Below are 26,497 nucleotides of genomic sequence, written 5' to 3'. Positions count from 1 at the left end.
ACATCTGAAAATCCGTTAATGTAATAAACCATATTAACAAAGAAGAACAACATTATCATCTCAACAGATGCCAGGTAAAAGAAGCCACATACTGAAGAACACATATTGTACAATTCCATTTATATGAAATGTCCAGAAAAGGCAAATATATAGAGAAAGAAGTAGATTACTAATTATCAGGGGCTGAGGTGGGAACAAAAATTCAATTGTAGTAATAGTTGTTGCACAACTCTGTAAACTTACTAAAAATCTTTGAATTATACCCTTAAAACGAGTGAACGGTACAGTATATAGATTAAACCTCAGTGAAGTGTTTTATCTTCTTAAAGATAATAACCTAAATTCTAACTACAAAACAACTATTAACATCTTAAGAGCAAAAAATTCTCATCATCCCATCCCTTACACTTAACAAAGTACCTAACAAACAATATGAATGATGAACTGAAAAATGAACTAAATGGTTTCCTGAAAAATAAAAGCTGAACAGTCCTAAAAAGTCAGGCTTCCCTGGTGGCACAGTGATTGAGAGTCCACCTGCCCATGCAGGGGACACGGGTTCGTGCCCCGGTCCGGGAAGATCCCACATGCTGTGGAGCGGCTGAGCCCGTAAGCCATGGCTGCTGAGCCTGGGCGTCCGGAGCCTGTGCTCCGCAACGGGAGAGGCCACAACAGTGAGAGGCCCGCATACTGCAAAAAAAAAAAAAAAAAAAAAAAAAGACAATTCTACTAACCAGAATTTTGTTTAGAGCCTGATGATCCTCCATGTTCTAGCTTCGCTTTCTTCTTCTTTGATGATGATGAAGATGATTCAGAAGATACAGAACGTTTTTCTACTACAGGAGTGGAAAGAGCTCGTTTTTTGAACAGCTCCCGTTCTCTCAAGAGACTTGGATCCATAATGCTGCAAAGATAAAAATAAGTTTCTTTAATACAGATTCCAGCCACTCAAATCTATGTGCCAAATCCACAGGTCTCAACAAGAGTTATTTCCCAAACAGAATTACCTTTTATTACTGGTTCTCTAGCACTTGTATTTATTCACTTACTCATTCACTCAAAAAATTCTTTAATTAGTGCCTGTTATATGCCAAGCACTGTGCTAGGCACTAGTAAAGAAAAATAGGATTATTCTCTAAAGCTCTAGAACTACACTGTCCAATATAACAAACAGCCACTGGCAGAAGTGCTGACTGAGCGCCTGAAATGGGACTAGAGTTGAGATGTACTCTAAGTGTAAAATACACCCACATTTAAAAGACTCAATACAACGAAAAGAACTTTTTAAATTACTGAAATATTTTAGACTGATTACGCTAATGTGATAATAGTTTGGATATACTGGGTTAAGTAAAATATTAAAATTAATTTCCCTTATTTTTTCTTTTTTAAATTATGGCTACTAGAAAATTTTAAATTACATGTGTGGCTCACACTTGCAGCTCACACTGTATTCCTATTGGACAATGCTGCTTTAGGAACAACAGCAGGACTACTGGGTGGAAATTAGGAGACAAATTTAGGCTCATTGCAAAAAAATGAGAACCATCAGAATTGCTTGTAAATTAAAAGGTATATTTTAAAACTGGTGGACTCTCATAAGTAGTGAAGAGGCTGGATTAATATGTCAGAAATATCTACAGAAATTCCTGATTTGGAAGGAGGTGGGACTAGACTTCTTTGGGTTTTTTCCCAGTTTTAAAACTCTACAATTCTGGGCTTCCCTGGTGGCGCGGTGGTTGAGAGTCCGCCTGCCGATGCAGGGGACAGGGGTTCGTGCCCCGATCCGGAAGGATCCCACATGCCGCGGAGCGGCTGGGCCCGTGAGCCATGGCCACTGAGCCTGCGCGTCCGGAGCCTGTGCTCCGCAACGAGAGAGGCCGCAGCGGTGAGAGGCCCACGTACCGGAAAAAAAAAAAAAACAACTCTACAATTCTAAGCAACTTCAGTACAACCAGGGAAGCCACAGGTCATTCAACAAGTATTTTATAACATTCCTCTCTTGTCTGAACTCTCCCTAGAACCCCATGGAGAGTCTCAGAAGTACACAAGCTGACTACAAAAATGATTTCTATACTACTAAGACTAGTGTTCATAAGTTGGGAAACAAAGTCCCAGAGGAAAAAGACTCTTATACTTTGAAAGCCTTCAAGCATGGGGTAGCTCAATAAATATTTAAGTGAATAACGAACAGAAGAACATCTTTAAATTGCTCTAGCCTCATTGTTAATGGTTTTACAATCCTTTATTAAATGTCTTCTGTTTGGGCTTCCCTGGTGGTGCAGTGGTTAAGAATCCGCCTGCCAATGCAGGAGACTCGAGTTCAAGCCCTGGTCCGGGAAGATCCCACATGCCACAGAGCAACTAAGCCCGAGCACCACAACTACCGAAGCCCGCGCACCTAGAGCCCATTCTCCACAACAAGAGAAGCCACTGCAATGAGAAGCCCACGCACCGCAACAAAGAGTAGCCCCCACTCAAGGCAACTAGAGAAATCCCGCTGACAGCAACAAAGACCCAACGCAGCCAAAAATAAATAAAATTTTAAAAATTAAATTAATTTAAAAAAACCAATATATTAAAAAAAATTTCTTCTGTTTGTGAGGCACTGTACTACAACCTATGAAAAGTTCTGGAAGATAAATCCTTGCCTTCAATAAGCTTACATTTGAGAACATGAAAGCACTGAGCACCTCGGTTAAAAAGCAATGAATAGGGACTTCTGTGGTGGCACAGTGGTGAAGAATCCGCCTGCCAATCCAGGGGACACAGGCTCGATCCCTGGTCCAGGAAGATCCCACATGCCACGGAGCAACTGAGCCTGTGCGCCACAACTACTGAAGCCCGCGCCCCTACAGCCCGTGAGCCACAACAAGAGAAGCCACCGCAATGAGAAGCCCGCAAACCACAACGAAGAGTAGCCCCCTCACTGCAACTAGAGAAAAGCCCACACACAGCAACGAAAGACCCAATTAAGCCAAAAATAAATAAATCAAATAAATTTATTTTTAAAAAAGCAATGAATAAAACGTGACTTAGCATGCTAAAAGTTAAAAATATAAGCATTGAATAATTACTCCGCCATTAAAAAGAATGAAATAATGCCATATGCAGCAACACGGATGGACCTAGAGATTATCATACTAAGCGAAGTCAGAAAGAGAAACACCAATACCATATGCTATCACTTGTATGTGGCATCTAAAATATGATACAAATGAACATATCTACGAAACAAAGAGACTCACAAATATAAAGAACAGACTTGTGGTTGCCAAGCAGGGGGGTGGGGGGGAGGGGGAAGGACTGGGAGTTTGGGTTAGCAGATGCAAACTATTATATGTAGGACGCATAAACAAGGTCCCACTGTATAGTACAAGGAACAATGTTCAATATCCTAAGATAAACCATAATGGAAAAGAATATGAAGAATATATATGTATAACTGAGTCACTCTGCCGGACAGCATAAATTAAACACAACATCGTAAGCCAACTATGCTTCAATAAAATTTAAAATATATACATATATAAAAGCATTGATAAGAAATAATCAGAGTAAACTTCAGCTAAGGAACGAAAAAAGAATCACTGGCACGGGACCTCGAATCTAAGACCTGCCTTCTTCCCTCAGTTCTAATCCCAAATAGCAACATGACCTGGGCAATCCACTAGACCTCCCTAAATCCAATTTTATCATAAGTAAAATAAGGGTACTACCAATGCTGTCTACATCTAGCCCAACTGTAAGAATAAACTGAGAAAATGTTTGTGAAAATGATTTTCTAAATAGTAAAGCTATAAAATATATGTTATTTCAGTACTATTATTTCGAGCTGGATCTGAAAAGAAGTAACCGAATGATTACGCTGGGGTGAGGAAGGCAGGAGGCAGTCTTGGGGAGGAAAAGTGTCAGAAGAAGAAAGAATTCCCCAGTGATAAGGGGAGGGCAACAAGCCTAAAACAGGAAACATCTGTTATCTGTTTATTTCACCTTGTAAAGACAGATAACTAACCCCGACTGTTATAACCATGATTTTAACACAGATTTAAACAAAAGCCTTACAGTTTACAAAAACCTGATGTTTACAGCATTTGATCCTCACAACTCTACGAGGTAACTGGTACTTCGCGTTATTTCTATTTTAATACGTGAAATCTGAAGTGAAGAGGCATCGTTAAGGTTACACAGCTGAAAGTACCTGAGCCAGGACACGAATATCCTGACTCCTAAATCAGGTGCCCCTCACTCCAGACCTGAAATACTGGTAAAGGCCTCCCAAGCAAAGGCGACCTGTGTGGTTATGGGTCAAGTTCAATGGCACGTAGAACAGGTTTAAGGTCTTTCACCATCACATGTTCCGCCTAACTTTTCCTCACAAGACTACGCAGTACCTGTAGAGTTTTACATGTACTGACCTGTGTTGTAGACAGGACACATCATCCTGCCCATCTGACATTAACAAAAAACAAACCATAACTCAGAGAGTCCACGTGTTCCCCCAATAAGAAGCCAAAAATTAAAAGAAAATCTTCTGGCTCCAAAGCCCACATTCTTTCCACTTTATCATTTGACTTCTTTCAACCTTTCTGCTCTTTCCTCTCTCGCTTCTTTCCCGCCTGCGCCTCGCAGGTGCCAACACTGCTATGAATAGCCGGCGAGCTGAGAATAGACACTTGCTCACCTCTTAAATGACAGAAACGTAGAGGTGGACGGAAAAGTGGTTAGCGCAGCTATTTGTTTCGGGAAATGTCTTTAGGTTTTGCAGGAAACAACCATTATAACTAAAGCTTAGGAATCATTCCAAAGTAGGTCTCCAAAAGGCAGCTGAAAACAACAGTCCAGAAAGAAGCACCTACATCCCAGCCTTTGGGTGGCTGGGCACCGTTTCCCCAAACTCCACACACCTGGTTCCTACGGCAGCTGCTAATGCAAGCTGGGGGGCCAGGAAGCGGCACAATCAGCTCTCCGATGTGAATTTCCCCTCTTTCTAACCCAAAACTTTGCTCAATGAACCTCCGGCCTAAAAGACGATGCTCCCGAGAAGCTGTTAGCAGGTTTCAGCGTTTCGCGCCGGTAACGGCTGTCCCAGCCTCCCGCGGGGTGGGAGGCCCGCTCGCCCCCGGGCGGAGGCGGCCCGGAGGAACAACAGGCCGGGGCTCCGCGCCCCTCACCCCGCTGCTGCGGCCCCTACCTGAGCCAGGAGGGCCGCCCCACGAGCCCGGCCGCCGCCTCCCGGAGCCTCCTCCTCGACAGCCGCACACGCCTGCGTGGCCGCCGCTTCCTGCTCGTCGTCAGCGCCCCCGCTCGCACGCACGCACGCCCAGCGCTACCCCGCCAGGTCGGGGTCCCCGCACTGGCGGCGGCGGCGGCGCCTCAGGCGGCTACTCGGCCACGGGCTCCGCCCGCCACTTCCTGATCCGCGGGTTCGGAGCTCAGTCCCGGCAGCCACCGCGGCCCTTCGGCCGCCGAGAACGCGCATGCGTCCTCATATACCCCGCCGGGGAGGGGAATCCAGAGCTGGGGCGTCCCTGGTCTCCATGACAACGGGAGGGTGGTTGGGAGCGGGGCTTAAGTGGGAGTTAAGTAGCCGCAGCTGAGAGGGAAGAAATCTTTCCTTCACAGAAATACAACTGTAAAGCTACTAAATCCTCCTGCAGCGTGCTCTGGGATCTGTTTAACCCAAATGGCGACGAGAGTTTTCAAGTTACTGTCTCTCAGATGTTCTGTGACTTTACATCAAATGTCAGTCACCATCACCTAAACTTCGAAGAACATTGTTCCAGCTCTCTCTTTTTCAACTGAGGAAACAAGAGGCCCAGTGAAACTAAATAACTTGCTCGGGACAGCACAGCTAGCAAAGGCAAATCCTGACGTGAAGTTCAGTTTCTGAACTCCCAACCGCCCCGCCCCGTAAACTCTCTTGGAAAAGGATTTCGGATTCAGAAGCTGCATAAGGGGTAGAAATAAGGCGACGGAAAAAATAATTGGCCTTGCGCACGACCTGCAAAGTATTGGAGCATGTCAAATTTCGTGTGGCTGACCTTTCCTCACTCCAACTTGAAGCTGCGCATAGCCAGTGCTCAACTATTCTACAGCTGTCGTTTACTTAGTGCTGGTTACTCCTCAAGTTACTTAACCTGCGTTTCGGTTTTCAGGTCTGGGAAATGGGAATAATAATTGTACTACCACAATACGTTACTTTCATTGGACTGTTGTGAAGATTGTATGAGATAATACGTAAATATTTATTCAAAATTTGGAAATAAAGCCAAAAGACGATTGTCTTTTTAAAATTGATTTCTTTCTACAGGATTTTGTAATAAACTCACTTGATGTTCATCTGACACCCTCGGGAAAGGTAGCTTCATTTGTATAACAGTTTATGAGGACTCAGAGGTTTTATAACCCAGGAGAATCAGAGATTAACTGGTAAAAAACTGATGAGGTGTAATGAGAAGCAGGTATCCACTGCAAAAAAAAAAAAAAAAAAAATCCCAAAGCTTAAAATTGCATTGTCCTGAGAAACATGAGCCAGTTTTGTATCAATTTAGTTTTATCTTATCCTTTCCCCAATGATTTTATAAATCCCAATTTACCATATCCTTGTGGAATCAGTTCTACCGTTCTGTTAGCTTCCTTATTAATGAATGAGAGACTTTATATACAAATGGACAATGGCTAGACCATATATGATAATAAAATATGATAATATAATAAAACTAGACCATATATGGCTAGACCATATATGATAATAAAATATGATAATATAATAAAACTAGACCATATATGGCTAGACCATATATGATAATAAAATATGATAATATGATAATAAAACTCTGGCCCACTTAAAAAACCAAGCCACAACCTTTGCAGCAATTAGCTCAGAATGGTAAGGATTTACTCAAACTTCCCTATTTCAGACACCCCTCCCCCAGCTTCCCCTGCCAACAAACTTTAATCAGAACATACCAGAAGCATCCCCCCCCCTTTTTTGCACTATAACACTTCCCCTCTCTGTGATTGCCTTTGAGTCTGTGCCAAAGAGATGGTGGCTGAATCTCTTGCTACATAGCAAGGGTTGCAGTCTCTGTTCTCACGTGAGTGGTCTTCATTTATTTCCACTGTGTTTAATAAAACTTCCACACATGCTCGTTACCTAGTCACTTGAAACTTAGGAGTTTAACAATTAGCGACTCATGCTTTTACAGAAGTAGATCTACCACACAGAGAGCACACAATGAACTGTTAAAAGATAAACTAAGGTACATTAAAATTTTGAAACGTTTAAGCAAATAGCAATTCAAATCAGCCACAAACAAACCAAAAATGGTTAGGAACACTCCACTGACAGCAGCTAGGGGAAAGGTTTTTACAGAGAAGAGGAGGAAGCAAATAAAAGAAAGTATTGGTTGGCTACAGCTCTTAAGCAGTTGCCTTAGTCGGAAATCCTGGTTGGCTGTTTGTGATTAGTTCTTAAATTTTGTTTTCTCGGATTCCAGTGACTCCAACGTAGGTTGTGGTTTCACGTGTAGACTTACCAAGGCTCTGAAGCCACCTTAGTCTATGGCCTCCTTGTTTAATTACTTGGACAAAATGCTCACAAGTATTCCTTTATTTCAATGTCCTGTCTCATTTCAGCCAGTTGGAACAGCTATAGGACACTTAACTGCCTTCTAATGCCAGTATTAGAATATGTTATTTATAATTCAAACCCTCAAATGTCAACTGCCCCCGCCTTTACCCCAATATTAGCCATTATTATCATTGCCCAACTGGACACCCTCCCCTACACACCCCGGCAAACCATTAAAATCTATACATGATCCATGTCATCAAGCAGTGGCATCACTCCTCTTTATACGTCCTGCTGCCTGTGACTAAGGTCATTGCACTGAAAGCGATGACTGCACTCATTCAAAATACTTTGGTGTGACTTCCTGCACTCTGAAGGTACTCCTCAAGTGAAGAGAAAAATGTGCTCCCTATATGGCCCGTAATTAGGCCATTTTTGTGTCAAATGTACTTACACATGGACACCACACTACACATGAACTAAAAAGGATTCTGTTTTGTCTGCTGGTAATGTTGACTACACGATGATTTGCATGATAACCACGTGGCCAAACATCAGCCCAAATTAGCTAGATTTCACAGAATTCATGATTTGGAGTTAAACATATAGACTTTTATTCTGCCTTCTCATCCTTGTTACACAATATAGACACCATGTGAATTGCTTCTGAAGCAGCCTCTAGCCAGGGCTTAGGGAAGGCATATGAAAAACATTTCACTCTGAGGTGAGGGCCATGACTATTTATAAGGACATGGCTGTGTAATATACACAAAGTCTCCACCACTGATGCTTAAATAAAATAAACCTTTATAATAAAAACCATCTACATATTGGCAGCCTCGGTATTTCCAGATCAGAAGGGTGTGGTGAACGTCAAATTATATGAAGAAGGATCCAAGCTATTCACGCAATAACAATTTATGTCTTATCTCATGAATGCTTATAATACATTGCATACTCTTTAGTAGAAAGTGTGGTGACTTCTTCAGGGAAATATACTTTGCATATTTTAAAAAACATCCTTTCCTCCTGGCCTGTCCAAACCCCCCCATCCCCCAAAACAACTCAATATAACCACATGATTAACTCAACATGCTGCATAAATATTTTTTACTATTTTATTTAATTGTGGTCTATGTATATAATTTTGCCATTTCAACCATTTTAAAATGTACAATTTGGTGGCATTAATTACATTCACAATACTGTGCAACTATCATCACTATTTCCAGAATTTTTCATCATCCCAGACAGAAACTCAGTACCCATTAAGGGATAACTCCCCATTTCCTCCTCTCCTCAGCGCCTGGTAACTTCTAATCTACTTTCTATCTCTATGAATTTACCCTAATTCTAGATATCTTATATAAACAGAATAATACAGTATATGTCTTCTTGTGGCTGGCTTGTTTCACTTGATGTAATGGTTACAAGGTTCACTCATGTTGTGGCATGTATCAGAACTTCATTTTTTTAATGCGGTGCCTTAATTTTACATTTTAATTTTTCGCATTAAACAGTTGCTTGGCAGAGGAAAACTGAGGTAAGGCAAATAAATTCACTTCATTTTGCCATCAAATAATAACTGCTTTTCAACTCCCCTCACCAGTTAATCCATCTCAACTAATTAAACAGATAGCTGCATTCTCAAAATAGCCGGCAAAGCAAATTAGCCCACATCTACCCAGATCAAGAGCTGTAGTCAATACTCTGCTCATCACCTGTCCTACATTTCTCTAGCATCGACAGTCTCTGCTCCCTTGGAGCCTTTTGCCCGGCTTTCTTTTTTTTTTTTTTTTTTTGCGGTACACGGGCCTCTCACTGTTGTGGCCCCTCCCGTTGCGGAGCACAGGCTCCGGACGCGCAGGCTCAGCAGCCATGGCTCACGGGCCCAGCCGCTCCGCGGCACGTGGGATCTTCCCAGACCGGGGCACGAACCCGCGTCCCCTGCATCGGCAGGCGGACTCTCAACCACTGCGCCACCAGGGAAGCCCCTTTGCCCGGCTTTCTGATGCAGGCTGCCCAATCCGCTTCTGTCTCAAGCATTCATCCCGTGAGGGAAGAAAACAGTCTTTTTCCTCTCAATCCATCTTAAATTCTCAGGCTCGGGCCCTCTAATTAGACTCACAAAAGGCAGACTAACAAGACTAACAAGAGAAAAGCAAACAGAAGTTTATTAGCATGTGCAACACACACACACACACACACACACACGCACACACACGTACCAAGAGATGAGTAACGCAAAGAAGGGGTGGTTAGAACTAGAGCTTACTTAGCATCTTTTTTTTTTTTGGCCACACTCCACGGTTTGAGGGATTCTACATCCCCGACCAAGGATTCAGGGATTGAACCCGCACCTCAGCAGTAAAAGTGCAAAGTCCTAACCACTGGGCTGCTAAGGAATTCTCTTACTTAGCATCTTAACAAAAGAACAATACTTTTTTAGAGAAGTGACGAGATTTTGAACAAAAATGACGTTGAGTTTCTAGGGTGGTAAGCTGTGTAAAGGTAAACATCTGGGGAAACTAATGGAAGATAAGGGCTAGTTAGTAAAGTTTGTTATATAGCTTCCTCTGGTGCCATCTCTGGGGTGAGAAGGGTCTAAAGTTGTCTCCATTGATTAACTTTTGTCCTTCCTGGTAGAGAGAGGACGGGGCACACCTTCACAAATTTATGTCCTACTTTTAGGCAAACGGGGAGGACAGAGAGCTTTTCTTATATCTGCTTCTCCTCAGTTGTCGTCAGCTCAAAACAATCCTCAAGCCCAGGTGGCATATTTTGTGCTGGCGCATTCCGCGGCCCTACAATCCTCTCTCTCACAAGCCTTCTCAAAAAAAAAATTGCTATTGCCTCTGCTTGATAAGTTTCAATCTGCAAGGGTTAAAATACTGGCCTTGGAGCCAGAACTGGCCTGAATCTCTGCTCCACCACTTACCAGTAGTCATATGACCTTAAACCAATATTTAATCTCTGTAAACCTGCATTTCCTCACCGGTAATGGAAAGGATTATCTCAGGTTGGGCTGCTATAACAAATTACCATAGACTGGGTGGCTTAAACAAAAAACATTTCTTTCTCACAGTTCTGGAGGCCGGAAAATCCAAGATCAAGGTGGCAAAACAACCAGTGTCTGGTGGGAAACAAGCTCTCTCCTGTCTCTTTTTTTTTTTTTTCATTTTTTGGCCATGCCATGTGGCATGTGGGATCTTAGTTCCCTGACCAGGGATCGAACCCATGCCCCCTGCAGTGGAAGCACGGAGTCTTAACAACTGGACTGCCAGGGAAGTCCCTGTCCTGTCTCTTCTTATAAGCACTAACCCCACCATGAAGCTTCCACCCACTTAATTACCTCCCAAAGACCCTAACCCCGATACCATCCCACTGGGGGTTAGGTTTCAATGTATGAATTTGAGGGGGACACCAACATGCAGCCCGTAACAAAGATTACATGAGATAATAAATGTAAAGAACTCACCACAGTATGTGGACTATAGCAGGTAATCACTAAATTATAGTTATTCTTATTATTAGAACCCAAGTCTCCAGTTAAATTCTTTTCAAAGGTCACTGATGATTTCCCAATTGCCAAATCCAATGGCCTCTGTGGTAGGTTGTATAATTGTTCATAATGATTCACCTCTTCTTCCTGAAGGAAGATTATACTGTCCGCCCTGCTAAACATAGGCGTGGCATGTGACTTGCTTTGGCTAATGGACACGTGTAACATCTAAGGAGAAGCTTTAATTTAAGAGCTAGCTTGTGATTCACCATCTTGCTTTTCCCCTGCCATATTCCAGATTGGGGCACTTTGTCAACCCAATCCTGGAGTGAAGATGACATGGAGCAGAGCTATGGCCCATCCACAATAGACATGTAGCATGTATGAGAAATAAACTTCATGGCTGAAAGCCACTGAGTTCATCCCTAGCCTGACAGAGTGTGAATGCACTGAAACTTTTTAGCTTTTGCTCCCATAAAGCTAAATACCAACCTATGTCCTACTGACTTCATCAAAACTCTTCCTAAGTAGTCAACTGATCTCCCCACACAACATCTATAGTTAGTCTCTCTCTACTTTAACACCATCCTTTTCTCAATTAGGGTCCATAGTATGAAAGTGAGTTGTCCCAATAACCCCTTGCCTGGCAGCACCTTCATTATAAGCCATCAGAAAAACTTTCACTTAAAGAATGAAGTCCTGGACAGCTACATGTAAAAGTATGAGATTAGATCACTCCCTAACACCATACAGAAAAATAAGCTCAAAATGGATTAAAGACCTAAATGTAAGGCCAGAAACTATCAAACTCTTAGAGGAAAACATAGGCAGAACACTCTATGACATAAATCACAGCAAGGTCCTTTCTGACCCACCTCCTAGAGAAATGGAAATAAAAACAAAAGTAAACAAATGGGACCTAATGAAACTTCAAAGCTTTTGCGCAGCAAAGGAAACCATAAACAAGACCAAAAGACAACCCTCAGAATGGGAGAAAATATTTACAAATGAAGCAACTGACAAAGGATTAATCTCCAAAATTTATAAGCAGCTCATGCAGCTTAATAACAAAAAAACAAACAACCCAATCCAAAAATGGGCAGAAGACCTAAATAGACATTTCTCCAAAGAAGATATACAGAGTGCCAACAAACACATGAAAGAATGCTCAACATCACTAATCATGAGAGAAATGCAAATCAAAACTACAATGAGATATCATCTCACACCAGTCAGAATGGCCATCATCAAAAAATCTAGAAACAATAAACGCTGGAGAGGGTGTGGAGAAAAGGGAACCCTCTTACACTGTTGGTGGGAATGTAAATTGATACAGCCACTGTGGAGAACAGTATGGAGGTTCCTTAAAAAGCTACAAATAGAACTACCATATGACCCAGCAATCCCACTACTGGGCATATACCCTGAGAAAACCAAAATTCAAAAAGAGTCATGTACCAAAATGTTCATTGCAGCTCTATTTACAATAGCCCGGAGATGGAAACAACCTAAGTGTCCATCATCGGATGAATGGATAAAGAAGATGTGGCACATATATACAATGGAATATTACTCAGCCATAAAAAGAGACAAAATTGAGCTATTTGTAATGAGGTGGATAGACCTAGAGTCTGTCATACAGAGTGAAGTAAGTCAGAAAGAGAGAGACAAATACCGTATGCTAACACATATATATGGAATTTAAGAAAAAGAAATGTCATGAAAAACCTAGGGGTGAAACAGGAATAAAGACACAGACTTACTAGAGAATGGACTTGAGGCTATGGGGAGGGGGGGAAGGGTAAACGGTGACAAAGCGATAAAGAGGCATGGACATATATACACTACCAAACGTAAGGTAGATAGCTAGTGGGAAGCAGCCGCATAGCACAGGGAGATCAGCTCGGTGCTTTGTGACCGCCTGGAGGGGTGGGATAGGGAGGGTGGGAGGGAGGGAGATGCAAGCAGGAAGAGATATGGGAATATATGTATATATATAACTGATTCATTTTGTTGTGAAGCTGAAACTAACATACCATTGTAAAGCAATTATACTCCAATAAAGATGTTAAAAAAAATAATAAAATAAAAAATATAAAACATTATAATCAAAAGAGTATGGCCAGGATTAATCCTACATTCTTTTCAAATATATAGGGCAGTTAAAAATACAATAAATAGGGACTTCCCTGGTGGCTCAGTGAATAGGACTCCAGGCTCCCAGTGCAGGGGGCCCGGGTTCGATCCCTGGTCAGGGAACTAGATCCCACAGGCATGCCGAGGCTGGGAGTTCGCATGCCACAACTGGGAAGGCTGAGTGCTGCAATAAGGAGCTGGTGAACCGCAACTAAGGAGCCTGCCTGCCGCAACTAAGACCCAGTACAACCAAATAAATAAATATTTTTTAAAAATACAATAAATAAATAATCTAACCATTTTTAAAAGGCTGTACCATAAGATGCTCAAGGATGATGCGTCTTTAATAGCGTGAGGGCTGATCCACTGCCAGGGATCTGCCAGCCAGTATTTATTCTACTACATAGAGCTGGCCCCCGAGAAAACTGAAAATTCTCAAGAACAAAAATTCAAAATACGAAATACAACTTAAAAGTGAGGAAGAAGAGGCTCCCAGGCTAGAATTTAAAACTAAAAGAAATAATCTGTGCAAAAGAAAGGAAACAAGATTTGGCTTCCATTCTCAGGGTTTATATTTAACGGGCAGAATTATTCATTTTAAAAAATAAGGAAAATATTAAAGGTTTTTTCTAGAATAATTGAAATGCACTAAAATGAGGCACTGACTTCACTACAGAAGGACAGCCTTGCCTCCTCTCTGTCCCCCTTGAGGTAGACTCTGTAGCCCAGGCGAAGTGTTTGCTCCTATTACCACAGCTTCAGCAATAGAAAAAGAGAAAAAATATAAACAACAAAGACATTTTAAATAAATAAGCTAAAATTAAATGGAGATTCCTAGAAGCCTCTAACCCCCTTGGAGCTACAGTAGCATGGGAAATTAACTCCTACGGCACCAAGGAGATCTGTAGTACAGCACAGAACAGTAGAGCATAGTACACTATGATATAGATATACAGTCTAGTACCTGTAGTATAGGAAAAATAGATACAATGGTGATAGACACCTTAAAATTGTAGAAATATGGTAAAAAAAAAAAAAGAATGAAGTCAAGGATGACTACAAATCTTTATTTTGAGTAACTGAGTGAGCGGTGATCCATGTACTGAGATGGCAAGCACCGGGAAAGAAGCAGGTTTGGAGGAGGAAGTGAGTTCATTTGACCACATTAAGTTGACAATGCCTATTAGCTACCTAGATGGAGCTGTTGGGTAGGCAGTTGGCTATAGGAGTTAGTTTAGAGACGGTACTTAAAGCCATGGAACTGGATCAGCTCATCTAGGGAGTGAATGAAGATAGAGAAGAAAAGAAGGCCAAGGATTGAGCGCTAGGACCCACGAAGGAAGACCACCAAGGATGCTGAGAAGGGGGCAGTGAAGACAAAGAGAACCAAGAAAGAGTGGGTGTCCCAGAAGACAAGTGAAGAAATATTTCAAGAAGGAAATGTTGACCAAATGTCAAATACTGGTGGGAGGACGTGCTAGATGAGACTTGAGAATTAACCATTAGGTTTCATATCATATAGTCATTGGTGACCTTCACAAGGGCAGTTTCCATAATGTGGTGGGGATGAATGCCTGAGAACTGACAGAATGCCTAGACAATTTTTTTTTTTTTTGCGGTACGCGGGCCTCTCACTGTTGTGGCCTCTCCCATTGCGGAGCACAGGCTCCGGACGCGCAGGCTCAGCGGCCATGGCTCACGGGCCCAGCCGCTCCGCGGCATGTGGGATCTTCCTGAACCAGGGCACGAACCCACGTCCCCTGCATCAGCAGGCGAACTCTCAACCACTGCGCCACCAGGGAAGCCCCCCTGTATCACTTTTAATGGATAAAGAAAACCTCTACCAGAGCTCTGATCCCCTACCTCGACACACAAACAGACTTCCTCCTGGGTAGCTCTTGGCCGGGATGAAGTTATTGATTCATACCTTTGCCTAAACCAATCACTATTAAAGGGAAAGAAACCACTGACAACCTCAGGCAAACATGATTCATTTTTCTGTGGGTGGGAAGGGAGTAGCCTTTTTTGAGTGCATGAATAAGCAAAGTGAAATTTAGAACAAAATTGAGGTTTTGCCAACAGAACTAAGAAGGGGAGTAATTACTGAGCAGATAATCACCACGGTCTGCGCCCATGTATGTAGAAGAATATATCATCAGACATATATTTTTTAAACCTAATGGGCATCTATACCCATTTTTATTTGCCTGATTACTAGAGAAGTTGAACATTTTCTCATATACCAGCCATTCAGTTTTCATTTATGTGAATGGTCTGATCATTTCTTTTGCCTACTTTAAATGAACAGCTTCTCATTAATTTGTAGGATATATATACAGAAAGAGAGAGAGCTCTATACAGATACATCTCTATTTCTATGTATAGTATATACTATATACTGGATACCAGTATACTGGAGAAATCTCTAGATAGATAGATGATAGATAGACCTGTCAAAAAGTGTTAACTTTATCAACAGGGAGAAGTTTAATGTTTTGGGATAATTTGATTCACTTGTCTCCGGTGTACTTTGATCCCACAAATAAACGTTTATCATCTGTGATGTTTGAGTGTGAGGAGGAGTAAACAAATACTAGAGTGAAAAAAAACATTCTTTCTGTCTTCGAAGAGTTTAACAAAGATCTTGAGTGCAAGTCAGGCTGTGAAAAGTCCTCTAGAAGGTATAATCAAAATGCTTCGTGGAATTCCCTGGTGGTCCAGTGGTTAGGACCAGTGCTTTCACTACTGGGGCCCAGGTTCAATCCCTGGTCGGGGAACTAAGATCCCACAAGCCGAGGCCAGGTCAAAAGAAAAAAAGAAAAGTGCTTTGGAAAGAGGTCAGAGAATGTGCTTTGGAAAGAGGTCAGACAATGTGCTTTGGCCGGGAGACAGGAGTCAGCGCTATGGAAGGGAAGTGCAGGATAGCACAGGCAGAGACCCAGAAGAGGCCATGAGAGGAGATGGTGCTGGAACTGGCGCATACACTATCTTTACCAGACAGAAGGTGTTGGCTAGGATGGAAGAGTTGTCCTGCCAGTCTGGCTGGAATGTGGAGTCTGAGATGGGACATAAGGCTGGAAAGGTAGATTGGGGCCAGTGTTCAAGTTTGGGGTTGTCTATCTGAGGAACCATAGATCTATCTCGGAGGTTGGCATGGCATTAATAAGGATAAACACATCATTATCCCTAATCTTGAAGCAAACAGATCTTTTTGCCCACACAAAATGAAAAAAAAAAAAAAAGACATCTTAAAAAGCATTAAAAGAGGATTTCCTGGCGGTCCAGGTGTTGGGACTCCGTGCTTCCACTGTGCCGAGGGCCCAGGTTTGATCCCTGGTCAGGGAACGAGGATCCCACAAGCCGGCATGGTGTGGCCAAAAAATAAAAGAGGCATTAAAAACTGTTCAGTGTTTGTTGTGGTTTGTTGTGAAAGAGTCTATTCCTTCCATTATCACCTCTTGTGTCAGCATCAATTCCCCTCCCTCCTTGGTTACTGGCTCCATCCCCTCAGGAAAAATATGCAGATTTTTTTTTTTCATCTTCAAATAGTTTCACCCAGCCCTCCCTAGCAATCTTCTTATCTTCAGAGATGGGCCTTAATAGGCAGAAAATGAATTCTTTTGAATGAGTGAGTAGTTTGAAGTTGCTGCTTTCTCAACCATGGAATCTCCTTTTAGCCACTTTTATTTTGCTCTTTCTCCCTACATATCTACTAAAATTGGAATCTCAAAAGTCCCCAATAACCTCCTGGGAAAGAAAATAACAGCCCTGATGTCTGAGAATGGATCTGAGGCTCACAGCTGAACCATATCGTTCTCCTGTTGGACAAAAATCTCATAGATTTAGACAAGGTCGCTGTGCAGCACAAAATACCAAACATCCCCTCTCTTACTGAATGAGTTGATGCTGCTTCTTTACCAATTATTAGTAATGGGGGTTAGGGGAGCTGCCGCCCCACTGCAATACCCAGTCATAGAATTGCCCCCCGCTTTCTGCTATCAGTCTACAGCCAAACTCTGCTTCCTGAGACCCTCCCCAAAGATACCCAGTGAAAGCCCATATCCTACAATAGGTTCTGTCAGAAAGAACTCTTACTAACACGCCCCATAACCCTCTATGTCACTCCTCACCACCACCAAGCAATAACGCACCTTGTTCAAAGACAGAGATTCCTGTGGCCCTTGGCTGAAGGACACTGACACTGCTGTGAACTTGCTTCTGCCTTTAGGCTCAGTGGCCTAAGACTCTTTTCTCTCTCTTCCTGGAGCTCCTTCCCCACGACTTTACTTCTATTCTGTCCCTTTCCTCCGAGGCGTTCGCCCTTTATCCATCCCTTAAATGTGGGCATTATTGATGCTCTGGCCTCTTCTCTCTCTTCACACTCCTTGTCTTAAGGGTCATGGATATACTCGTGACTTTAACTATGACCTCCAGGCGTGTAATTCACAAATCTGTCTCCCTAGTCCTGACTTTTCTCCCAAATTCCAGCTTTTTTATTTCCAGATCCCTACTGAGACCACAAACTCAACATGTCTAAAACTTAGCACCCGCTCCCTTTCAACCAGTTTCTGTCTGTCTTGGTATTTTATTAATGGTCTTTCTATTAATGGTATCATCCTTCTCCCAGCTCTCATGCTGGAAAGGTCAGGGCTAGTTTTGACTCTTCCCTTTCCCTCAAGCCCCAGACTCAAATCAGTTCACAAATTCTGCAGATTCTTCTATTGCAAATTTTCTTGCACGTGTTCCTTTCCATTCCCACTACCACCACCCTAGTCCAGGCCCTTTATGAACTCACACAAAGACAGTCACAGCCTCACTGCTCATCCCCACCCAAGTCGCTACTTTTTTGCTATTTCCACCTTCAACTTCCAATCCCACTTTGATGGCATTTCCTCCTTTCACAGTCTTCAGTGATTCCTTATTGCTAATCTTTTCATCCATTTATCAAGGTCCTCTCCAAACATCACAACCTAATTTTCTAGTGTCATCTTCCACTACTCCCAGTCATTCAATTCAACAGTACTGGGCACTGAAGTAAACAGGAGGAACACACAGTACAAAGATGTGTAGGGCGTGCTCCCTGGCTTTGAAAGGAGCAAAGGACAGGTACATGGACACATACTTAATGGCAATGCACAAGTGCTGTAATAGGTGGATAAGCTTTCTTGTAATTGAAGAAAATAAAACTGTATCAGTCACAGTTCTTAGAGAACCACTGAAAGTTGACATGGGCTAATTTAAGTCAAAGGAATGGTATACTATGTATGGTACCTCACAGAATTCTGGGAGGGCTGGTGACCCAGGTTCAGAAGTTAGGCAGCCAGAGACACAGTGGCCAAAACCATGACTCTGAAATGGGCCAGTGAGGTCAGCATTGCTGTCACGGTGTTGTAATCACTGTAGCTAGAAACCAACATGGCAGGCACTGGGACTGCCGCCAGGCTGCCCCTTGATATTATTGCCACAACTGCCATCACTTGCCACTAGAATGGATTCTCCTATACCTGTTTCTTTGCATCACTGGTTTCTGAATAGTCAGGAATGGGTGCATCTGATTGGCCAAGCCTATGTCATATGCCTCCTCCCTAGCTGCAAGGGAGCCTGAGAAGTCACGCACCTAGCATTTTGGGGTTCTATGTGGGGAGTTGGGCTTTGTCTCCAAGGCTCACAAGGTTGGCATTCCCCAAACTTATGGAGTCTTGAGGTTGAACAGGCAAAAAGGACAAATGTCTACTTACACAACTTACAGAGAAAGAACTTTAAAGGGGAATTCTTTGCATAAAAATTTTATGTAAAATCTAGATTTAACCCCAGCTCTACCATCCACCACTTTTTATTTTTTGAAACTGCTCCTAACACATTAAATAGCACTTAAAATATACTATATAAAACCCAGGAATGACTGTATACAATTATTCTTACCTTTAAAATGTTGACTGCGGTCTTGATTGATGAATCAACATGCTAAATTATTTTATCAATGGTAATGGCAATAAAATAGTATTTCTTAGAGTAGGGCACAATGGAAATCTTCTATATCCACCTCTTACAGCTCTGCATTTATATCCAGGAGGTCAGATTCACAGAAAGATTCATGCAGAGTTTGTTGAAGACCTGAAAATCCTGCCTACCCATTTTTCAAAAAGGTTAAGGATTAAAATGTTGGCTCTTTTTTATACTATAGATCCTAGTGTCAAAAATCACACAATAACAAACCTTTGTCCTCTTGCAGCCAAAGTTACTGTATGATATACCAGGAATATTATGAAACTGAAATAGAGAATATAGAAATGATTGACACTAAGTAGAAAGTGACATACACAAGGTGAACACAGAGTGTAGACCTCACATATGACAAGGTGTTATGGGAACACATAATACATGCATAAGACCACAAAAGAAAAGTCTTTGCAAAGGTAGTTTTAGTCAAGCCCTGTAAAATGAGTAGATTGCTGTTAGTGTGTGTGATTAAAGGTGACCACAAATTGACCCCTCTTCCCACTGAGAGCTGAAGTCCAATTCACTCCCTCTTAAATCCTTTGTGACTTGCTTAATTGATAACACTTAGCATTAGTGACATTCTAGAACTTCCAAGGTTAGGTCATAAAGCTTGCAGCGGCTGCCTAGGAAGCACGGAACAATCTCTGGGAGCCCTGAGCTTCCATGTAAGTCCATTAACTCGGAGACGACCATGCTGGAGAGGCCACACGTGGGCAACTCTGGTTGACAGTCCCAGCTGAGGCCAGCCTTCCAGTCAGTCATCCTTGCCCAAGTGCCTGACACGTGGGTGACGGTTTCAGACTCTCTAGACCAGCCCATCCTCCAGTTGATTACCACCAAGTGATTTTTATCAACATCAACAGAAGAATCATCCTTGCAAGCTCAGTCCTGCTCCAATTTCTGACCCACAAAATCATGAGATATGATGATTGCTGTTTTAAGCCACTAAGTTTCCAGGTAGTTTGTTATGTGGCAATATATAACCAGATCATGAGGCTCACAAGTGGGGAAGAACACTCCATATAAGGCTATCACATACTCCTGCGCTCCAACCAAGTTGAGCTCTCTCATTCCCCACGGATACGTGGCCCACGTCTGCCCCACTGTGCCTGCCCCACGCTCTGACCTCCTGCACAACCCCCAAATTCCAGATCTTACCTGACCTCTTTCCTTCTCATAGCCTTCTTCAGTTCTCCCAGCAAAATGGTACTTTCTGCCTTCTCTGAACTTGTATACTTCCACCTCTCCAATGCCTCGCTAGGGTGGCACTGTCCCATTTTCCTCCAACAGTACAAATCTGTGTCTACTGTCCCAATTAATTAACGGTGGCCCCCTCACTCCCCAAAGTGTCCCATCCTAGTCAATAAACCATAAGGTCACCCCACGCTTAATGCACTGCTTTGAACTGCAGTTTGTTGTGTAGAATTTTTTCTCCTATTCTAGATTATATGGTTATTCAAAGAAAGCAAGTACCATGCCTTTCCTCCGATAAACATCTACTGAGCACCTACAATGTGCTGCCTTGTGTACCTGTACCTTCCCCAGTGCCTTGTGGAACGGAGGCGGCAAAGGGTCAGATCAGCTCGCGGGCTGGACTGAGCCGAGAACTGATGAGAACGAAGACCCACCCCTGGAAAAGGTTACTTCCAGGTTGGTTTACTCCAGAACCAGAAAAAAAGCAGTGCAGAGGGTTCCTGAGATAAAAAACACATGGTGTGGACTTCCCTGGTGGTGCAGTGGTTAAGAGTCTGCCTGCTAATGCAGGGGACACGAGTTCGAGCCCTGGTCCGGGAAGATCCCACATGCCATGGAGCAACTAAGCCCGTGCGCCACAACTACTGAGCCTGCACTCTAGAGCCCGTGAGCCACAACTATTGAGCCCGCGTGCCACAACTACTGAAGCCCACGTGCCTGGAGCCTGTGCTCCACAACAAGAGAAGCCACCACAGTGAGAAGCCCGTGCACCGCAATGAAGAGCAGCTCCCTCTCACCGCAACTAGAGACAGCCCGTGTGCTGCAACGAAGACCCAATGCAGCCAAAAATAAGTAAATAAATAAAATAAAATAAAATAACTTAAAAAAAAAAGAAAAAAAACACATGGTGTGAGAGTACACATGACCGCTGGGGCCTCTCCTTTTTCCTTCTGGAATCACACCCAAAGCTTGGGCCCTGTGCAGAGTGAGAAACCCACCAGGTCAGTGGAGCTCAGGACCATGGTCCACTACCTTTTAGGCTGGTGGAGGAGAGGGGGCAGTGTCATGTCAGTCTACGTCCGGGTTTTTAGACCCTGTTTGCTTGCTGCAACATTTACATTACCTGGTTACCAGTGGTATTTTTTTTTCTTTGAAACTAGACTTAGTTAATTTGTCAGTGCAGCAGCCTAGCCGTGGCTAACCAGAAAGACATTCAGTAAAAGCTTAATGACAGAGGTCAGTAGCATTAAGTCACTGCTGAAAGCCATGGAAAAATTTAACCAGCTTATGTAGCTGGTAAAGGCTAATGGAAATAAAATGCTAAAAACTTGGGCTTCCCTGGTGGCGCAGTGGTTGAGAGTCCACCTGCCCATGCAGGGGACACGGGTTCATGCCCCGGTCCGGGAAGATCCCACATGCCGCGGAGCAGCTGGGCCCGTGAGCCATGGCCGCTGAGCCTGCGCGTCCGGAGCCTGTGCTCCGCAACAGGAGAGGCCACAGCAGTGAGAGGCCCGCGTACTGCAAAAAATAAATAAATAAATAAAAATTAAAATTAAAACCTATATGATTTCTAGACTGTGCTTCCAACTCAAACATTAAATTTGCTAAATGTTTCTTTTATACCTCTGGTCTTTACTTATAAAAGTGAAATCTCTTTTCTCCCCCATAAGGTCTTAAGCCGACTTAGGGTAGCTCACTATTGGCATCTGACCCTTCAATGTGAAATATTCTTAGAAAATGAACTGTTACCCATAAACTCATAACAAATTTTATAAGAAGAAAAGACTGTAATTTTATTTTCAGATTTTTGGAAATAGTTTTCAAAAAATAAAATGACAAGAATACATACAAAAACTGAAATCATTCACCGAACTATGAACTCTTAGCAGAGGAAAGGACTTTTGAAGTACATCTGAAAACACGGATCACTTCTAAAATGTCCCTCTCACTTGTGCAACCAGCCTCCTCAAATCTTTCCCAAATTTGATGAACTTCATCTCATAAAAGTAACACAAACCATTTTTAATCATTTAGAACAAAAGAAAGAATAAAATACAGGAGGCAGGCCTCTCAAGTTACATGCTTTTAGAGAAAACTCACATCCTTGCAGCAGCTTTGTAATATGCAGAGCGCAGTACTGGCTTCAAAAAAAAAAAAAATGACTCTGTACTTGCGTTATTTAAATGTGAAGAGCAGCTGTCATCTTCCTCTATAAAAATTAGCAAGTGATATTCATTCAAGTACATTAATTTCACTGTACTTCATATGGTTTTATACTTAGGATGAGGCTAAAACAAAACAAAAAACAGCCAGCACAGAGCTATTAATAAAACAAATAGTAATTATTGAGAGATGTAATCAAATGAAAATCAATCCTGGATAACAAAACAGATTTCTAATTACATAAATAAGTTTACTGAAAATTTCCACTACTGGAAGATCCTGATTACAATAAAGAAATACATACAATGGGAATGGTAAGTAAACGTGAAGATTTGGCTCCTTTCTGAAGGTCTAGTGGTCCAGCTGCTGGCCATACGAGTCTCTGGGTTCTCAACGAAGGGTGACCAGTTCTTCTGAAGAGGTAGGATGAATGGCAACAGTGTTATCAAAGTCGGATTTTGTTGCTCCCATTTTTACTGCGACCGCAAAACCCTGCAGCATTTCATCACATCCAATTCCCTGCATGTGGATCCCAACCACCTGCGACAGAAAAGACAAAAATCCTTCAAGTAAAAATTTTTATCTCCATAACTGTAGGAGCCAGCTCCTTGTAATAAATCTCCTTCTAGGTACACACACACACACACACACACACACAATTTTTTTTATCAGGTACACTAATAAATTTTTTATTAGTCATGAGAGATACCTGATATTTAAAAACCTCTAAAAAAACTTATATCTCTAATCCCAATATAGCATAACACAGCCTACATGGCCCGCGCAGCCCTGACGTCCCTCCCCTGCCTACCTCACTCAGCTCTCCCCACTCTGGACTCACCAGCCTTCCTCCCGTCCTGAGTATTCGCCATGCTCTCCCCTTTGCACAGGCTGTTCCCTCTGTCTGGACACTCTTTCCTCCCCTCTTTTAAGTGTTAAAGCCCATTCATTCTTCAGATAGCTACACCTGCCTTCCTGACCAAGTTAAATTGTCTATCATGTGAGCTCTCAGTCCCAATATTTCTCCATCATGGTTCTATCACAACTGCAAAGTTGTATTCATCTGGGGACTGGACAATTACAGTCCATCTTTCCCAGGAGATGTTAATCTCTAGATGGAGGGGACCCTGCGCACTTCTGCTCCTCACTCTACCCTCCTGGCCGAGCACAAAGACGGCCCTTAGAGGCACTCAGCCCATACGTGCTGGCTGCCTGGACAAATGACCAACAAGAGGCATTTGTTTCAAATCACATTTTTCAGTCAGGTTTCTAAATATATTTTAAAATGCCTAGTTAATATTCACCTCCAGCAAATACTTTTAGGGTCAGTAGACTACTGAAAAGCAAAGTTAGAGAATATAAAACTTAGCCACAAAAATACATTGCTTAAAAACAAATCAAGGATATCCTTAATATTAATGAACACTACACGTGAAAATGATTGATGCAGAGCTTCCCTGGTGGCGCAGTGGTTAAGAGTCCGCCTGCCGATGCAGGGGACGCGGGTTCGTGCCCCGGTCCGGGAGGATCCCACATGCCACGGAGCGGCCTGTGAGCCATGGCTGCTGAGCCTGCGCGTCCGGAGCCTGTGCTCCGCAACGGGAGAGGCCACAGCAGTGAGAGGCCCGCGTACCACAAAAAAAAAAAAAAAAAAAAAAATGATTGATGCAAACTTAATGTTATACGTTTCTTTACAATTAAAAAAAAGTGTATCTCAAAATAAGACAAAGAAATCCCAAATCATGTACTGTATATACAGTCAGCCAAATTTTTAGATATTGTGATCCAAATTGAATTTACAAAGAGCTTCTGGTGATAGCAGGAGCCTTATGTTATTTCTCTCCATACGGTATCCCAGTTCTTACTCTTCAGTTGATTGTCAGGTGATGTTTACCAAATGAATGAATGATAAATGGCATAAAGAAATAACTGATATGAAGAGATAAGTAAGGACCTTGCTGATTCAACAACTGGAAATCTCAGGCTACTGAGGAACATTCAGGGCAAGAAACAGCAACCTTTATCTTCCTGCCAAACCACTTAACTTTCTTCTCTTTGCAGTGATTCTCTGCTTCTGTCAACTGTCAGTGATGTTGATTTTTATAAGCCAGGAGCCAGGGACCATCTTGTGGCTTTCAGTGTAAGGGCCACTGATTTAGATACAGACTATGTTCTTTTTTAATAAGAAAAGTTGGAAACCATACCTGAATCTTCAGTTAAATTACTGTTCCTCACAAAGCCATGTTCCCAAGGCATATTGCTAAGTTCCACTTTAATATTTAATTCAATTTATAGAAAAGCCCAAGAGGCTGACCTAATATCAAAATAACACCTATTTCAAAAATTATTAAAAAAAAAACAAAAAAACCTGTTCAAATTCAAACTCAAATCACAATGAGATACCACTTTGCACCCAGTAGGATGGCTACAATAAAAAAAGACAGTAACAAGTGTTGACGAAGGTGAGGAAGAACTGGAACCCTCGCACGTCGCTGAAGGGAACATAAAATGACACAGCCACTTTGGAAAACACTTTGGCAGTTCCTCAGAAAGTTAAAGCAAAAATAGATAACTGATTATCTCAGAACATTTTACTAAATAAACTTCTTCCTCACTGATTGGTTATGTTAATATGTTAAGTCTAAATTTTTTACATTAAATTCTTACACTTACCAATATTTCTGAGCTGCCTATCTATTCTGGCCTACTGGTCAATGACAATCCCGACCTCTCCCCTTCATATTTTACGTGCTTTTTTTGGCCACACCGTGTGGCTTGCAGGATCTTAGTTCCTTGACCAGGGATTGAACCTGAAGCCACAGCAGTGAAAGTGCCAAGTCCTAACCATTGGACTGTCAGGGAATTTCCCCCCCTCCACTTATGTTTTTAAAGTAGTGGAACCTTCTTTCTATGTGAAATATTATGAAGAACCGCAATAGAGAGAGAGAGAGAGAGACAGATAAAGGTGGGACTGCGCCAGTTGAATCAGAGAAAGCTTTACCTGCTCCTTCCTTCCCACCTCACCAAAATACCGCATCCCTGCCAACCGTGAAGACAGCCTTGAGCTTACTGGATTTTTCCCATACCTTTTCCTCTTTGTTGGCACAAACCATTTTCATCACACATTTTGTTTTCCTTTTGGTAACTGCATGATACATTGGGGTAAAGGTGGTGGAATAAATCTTCACGTTTTCTTTTCCATATTTATAAATGGCCTCATCTATAATGCACAGGGGGGAAAAAAAAAGCATCTATCAGAAACTTAAACAATTTCACTGAGCTATCAGAGAGATGGCCAGAAATACATAACCTGAATCAAAGTACAAGGAAATATCAAACAAAACCACAATGAGCTGGGGCTTCCCTGGTGGCGCACTGGTTAATAATCCGCCTGCCAATGCAGGGGACACGGGTTCGAGCCCCGGTCCAGAAAGATCCCACATGCCGCAGAGCAACTAAGCCCGTGCACCACAACTACTGAGCCTGCGCTCTAGAGCCCACGAGCCACAACTACTGAGCCTGTGCACTTAGAGACCATGCTCTGTAATGAGAAGCCTGTGCACCGCAACGAAGAGCAGCCCCTGCTCGCCGCAACTAGAGAAAGCCTGTGCGCAGCAACAAAGACCCAGCACAGCCAAAAATGAATTCATAAAATATATTAAAAAAAAAAACCCACAATGAGGGACAATCTACAATATAAATGTCAGTGTCATGAAAGACAAAAGACAGGCTGAGGAATCCTTTCTCTTGACTAAAGGAGACCAAAGAGGTATCAAAACTAAATACACTACATTATCCTGGAATGAACCCTGGACTTGAAGGGAAAAATGTTGAAAATGAAATTATCTGAGATAACAGGCAAACTTTGAATAAGGTCTAAAGTTTAGGTAATATTGTATCCACTTAAATATTCTCATTTGAAGCTA

At 42.4% G+C, this 26,497-nt stretch overlaps 2 protein-coding genes across 11 annotated transcripts in view; both read right to left on the bottom strand.

Moving 5' to 3' along the window:
* Positions 1-5,439, bottom strand: part of GTF2E2 (general transcription factor IIE subunit 2) — a 91,773-nt gene extending 86,334 nt beyond the window's left edge. For 4 of the 10 annotated variants that reach the window (XM_060136650.1, XM_060136652.1, XM_060136651.1 and 1 more), the window contains exons 1-2: positions 5,195-5,437; positions 735-904 (exon numbers count right to left, since the gene is read on the bottom strand). In XM_060136650.1, the coding sequence (XP_059992633.1) occupies positions 735-900 (166 nt within the window). In that variant the 5' untranslated portion in view covers positions 901-904; positions 5,195-5,437. Of the gene's footprint in view, positions 1-734; positions 905-5,194 lie in introns of all 10 variants that reach the window. The other 6 variants (XM_060136646.1, XM_060136647.1, XM_060136653.1 and 3 more) reach the window with 2 other exon arrangements.
* Positions 5,440-22,175: 16,736 nt separating this feature from the next.
* Positions 22,176-26,497, bottom strand: part of GSR (glutathione-disulfide reductase) — a 45,245-nt gene continuing 40,923 nt past the window's right edge. Inside the window, exons 12-13 of the mRNA XM_060136425.1 lie at positions 25,658-25,791; positions 22,176-23,111 (exon numbers count right to left, since the gene is read on the bottom strand). Of these exons, the coding sequence (XP_059992408.1) occupies positions 22,962-23,111; positions 25,658-25,791 (284 nt within the window). The 3' untranslated portion in view covers positions 22,176-22,961. The remainder of the gene's footprint in view (positions 23,112-25,657; positions 25,792-26,497) is intronic.

The sequence above is a fragment of the Lagenorhynchus albirostris genome, chromosome 21 (assembly GCF_949774975.1).
Source record: "Lagenorhynchus albirostris chromosome 21, mLagAlb1.1, whole genome shotgun sequence".
NCBI classification, from domain to species: domain Eukaryota; kingdom Metazoa; phylum Chordata; class Mammalia; order Artiodactyla; family Delphinidae; genus Lagenorhynchus; species Lagenorhynchus albirostris.
The sequence above is the reverse complement of the archived record's forward strand: the minus strand, read 5'-3'. Positions and strand labels throughout refer to the sequence as shown.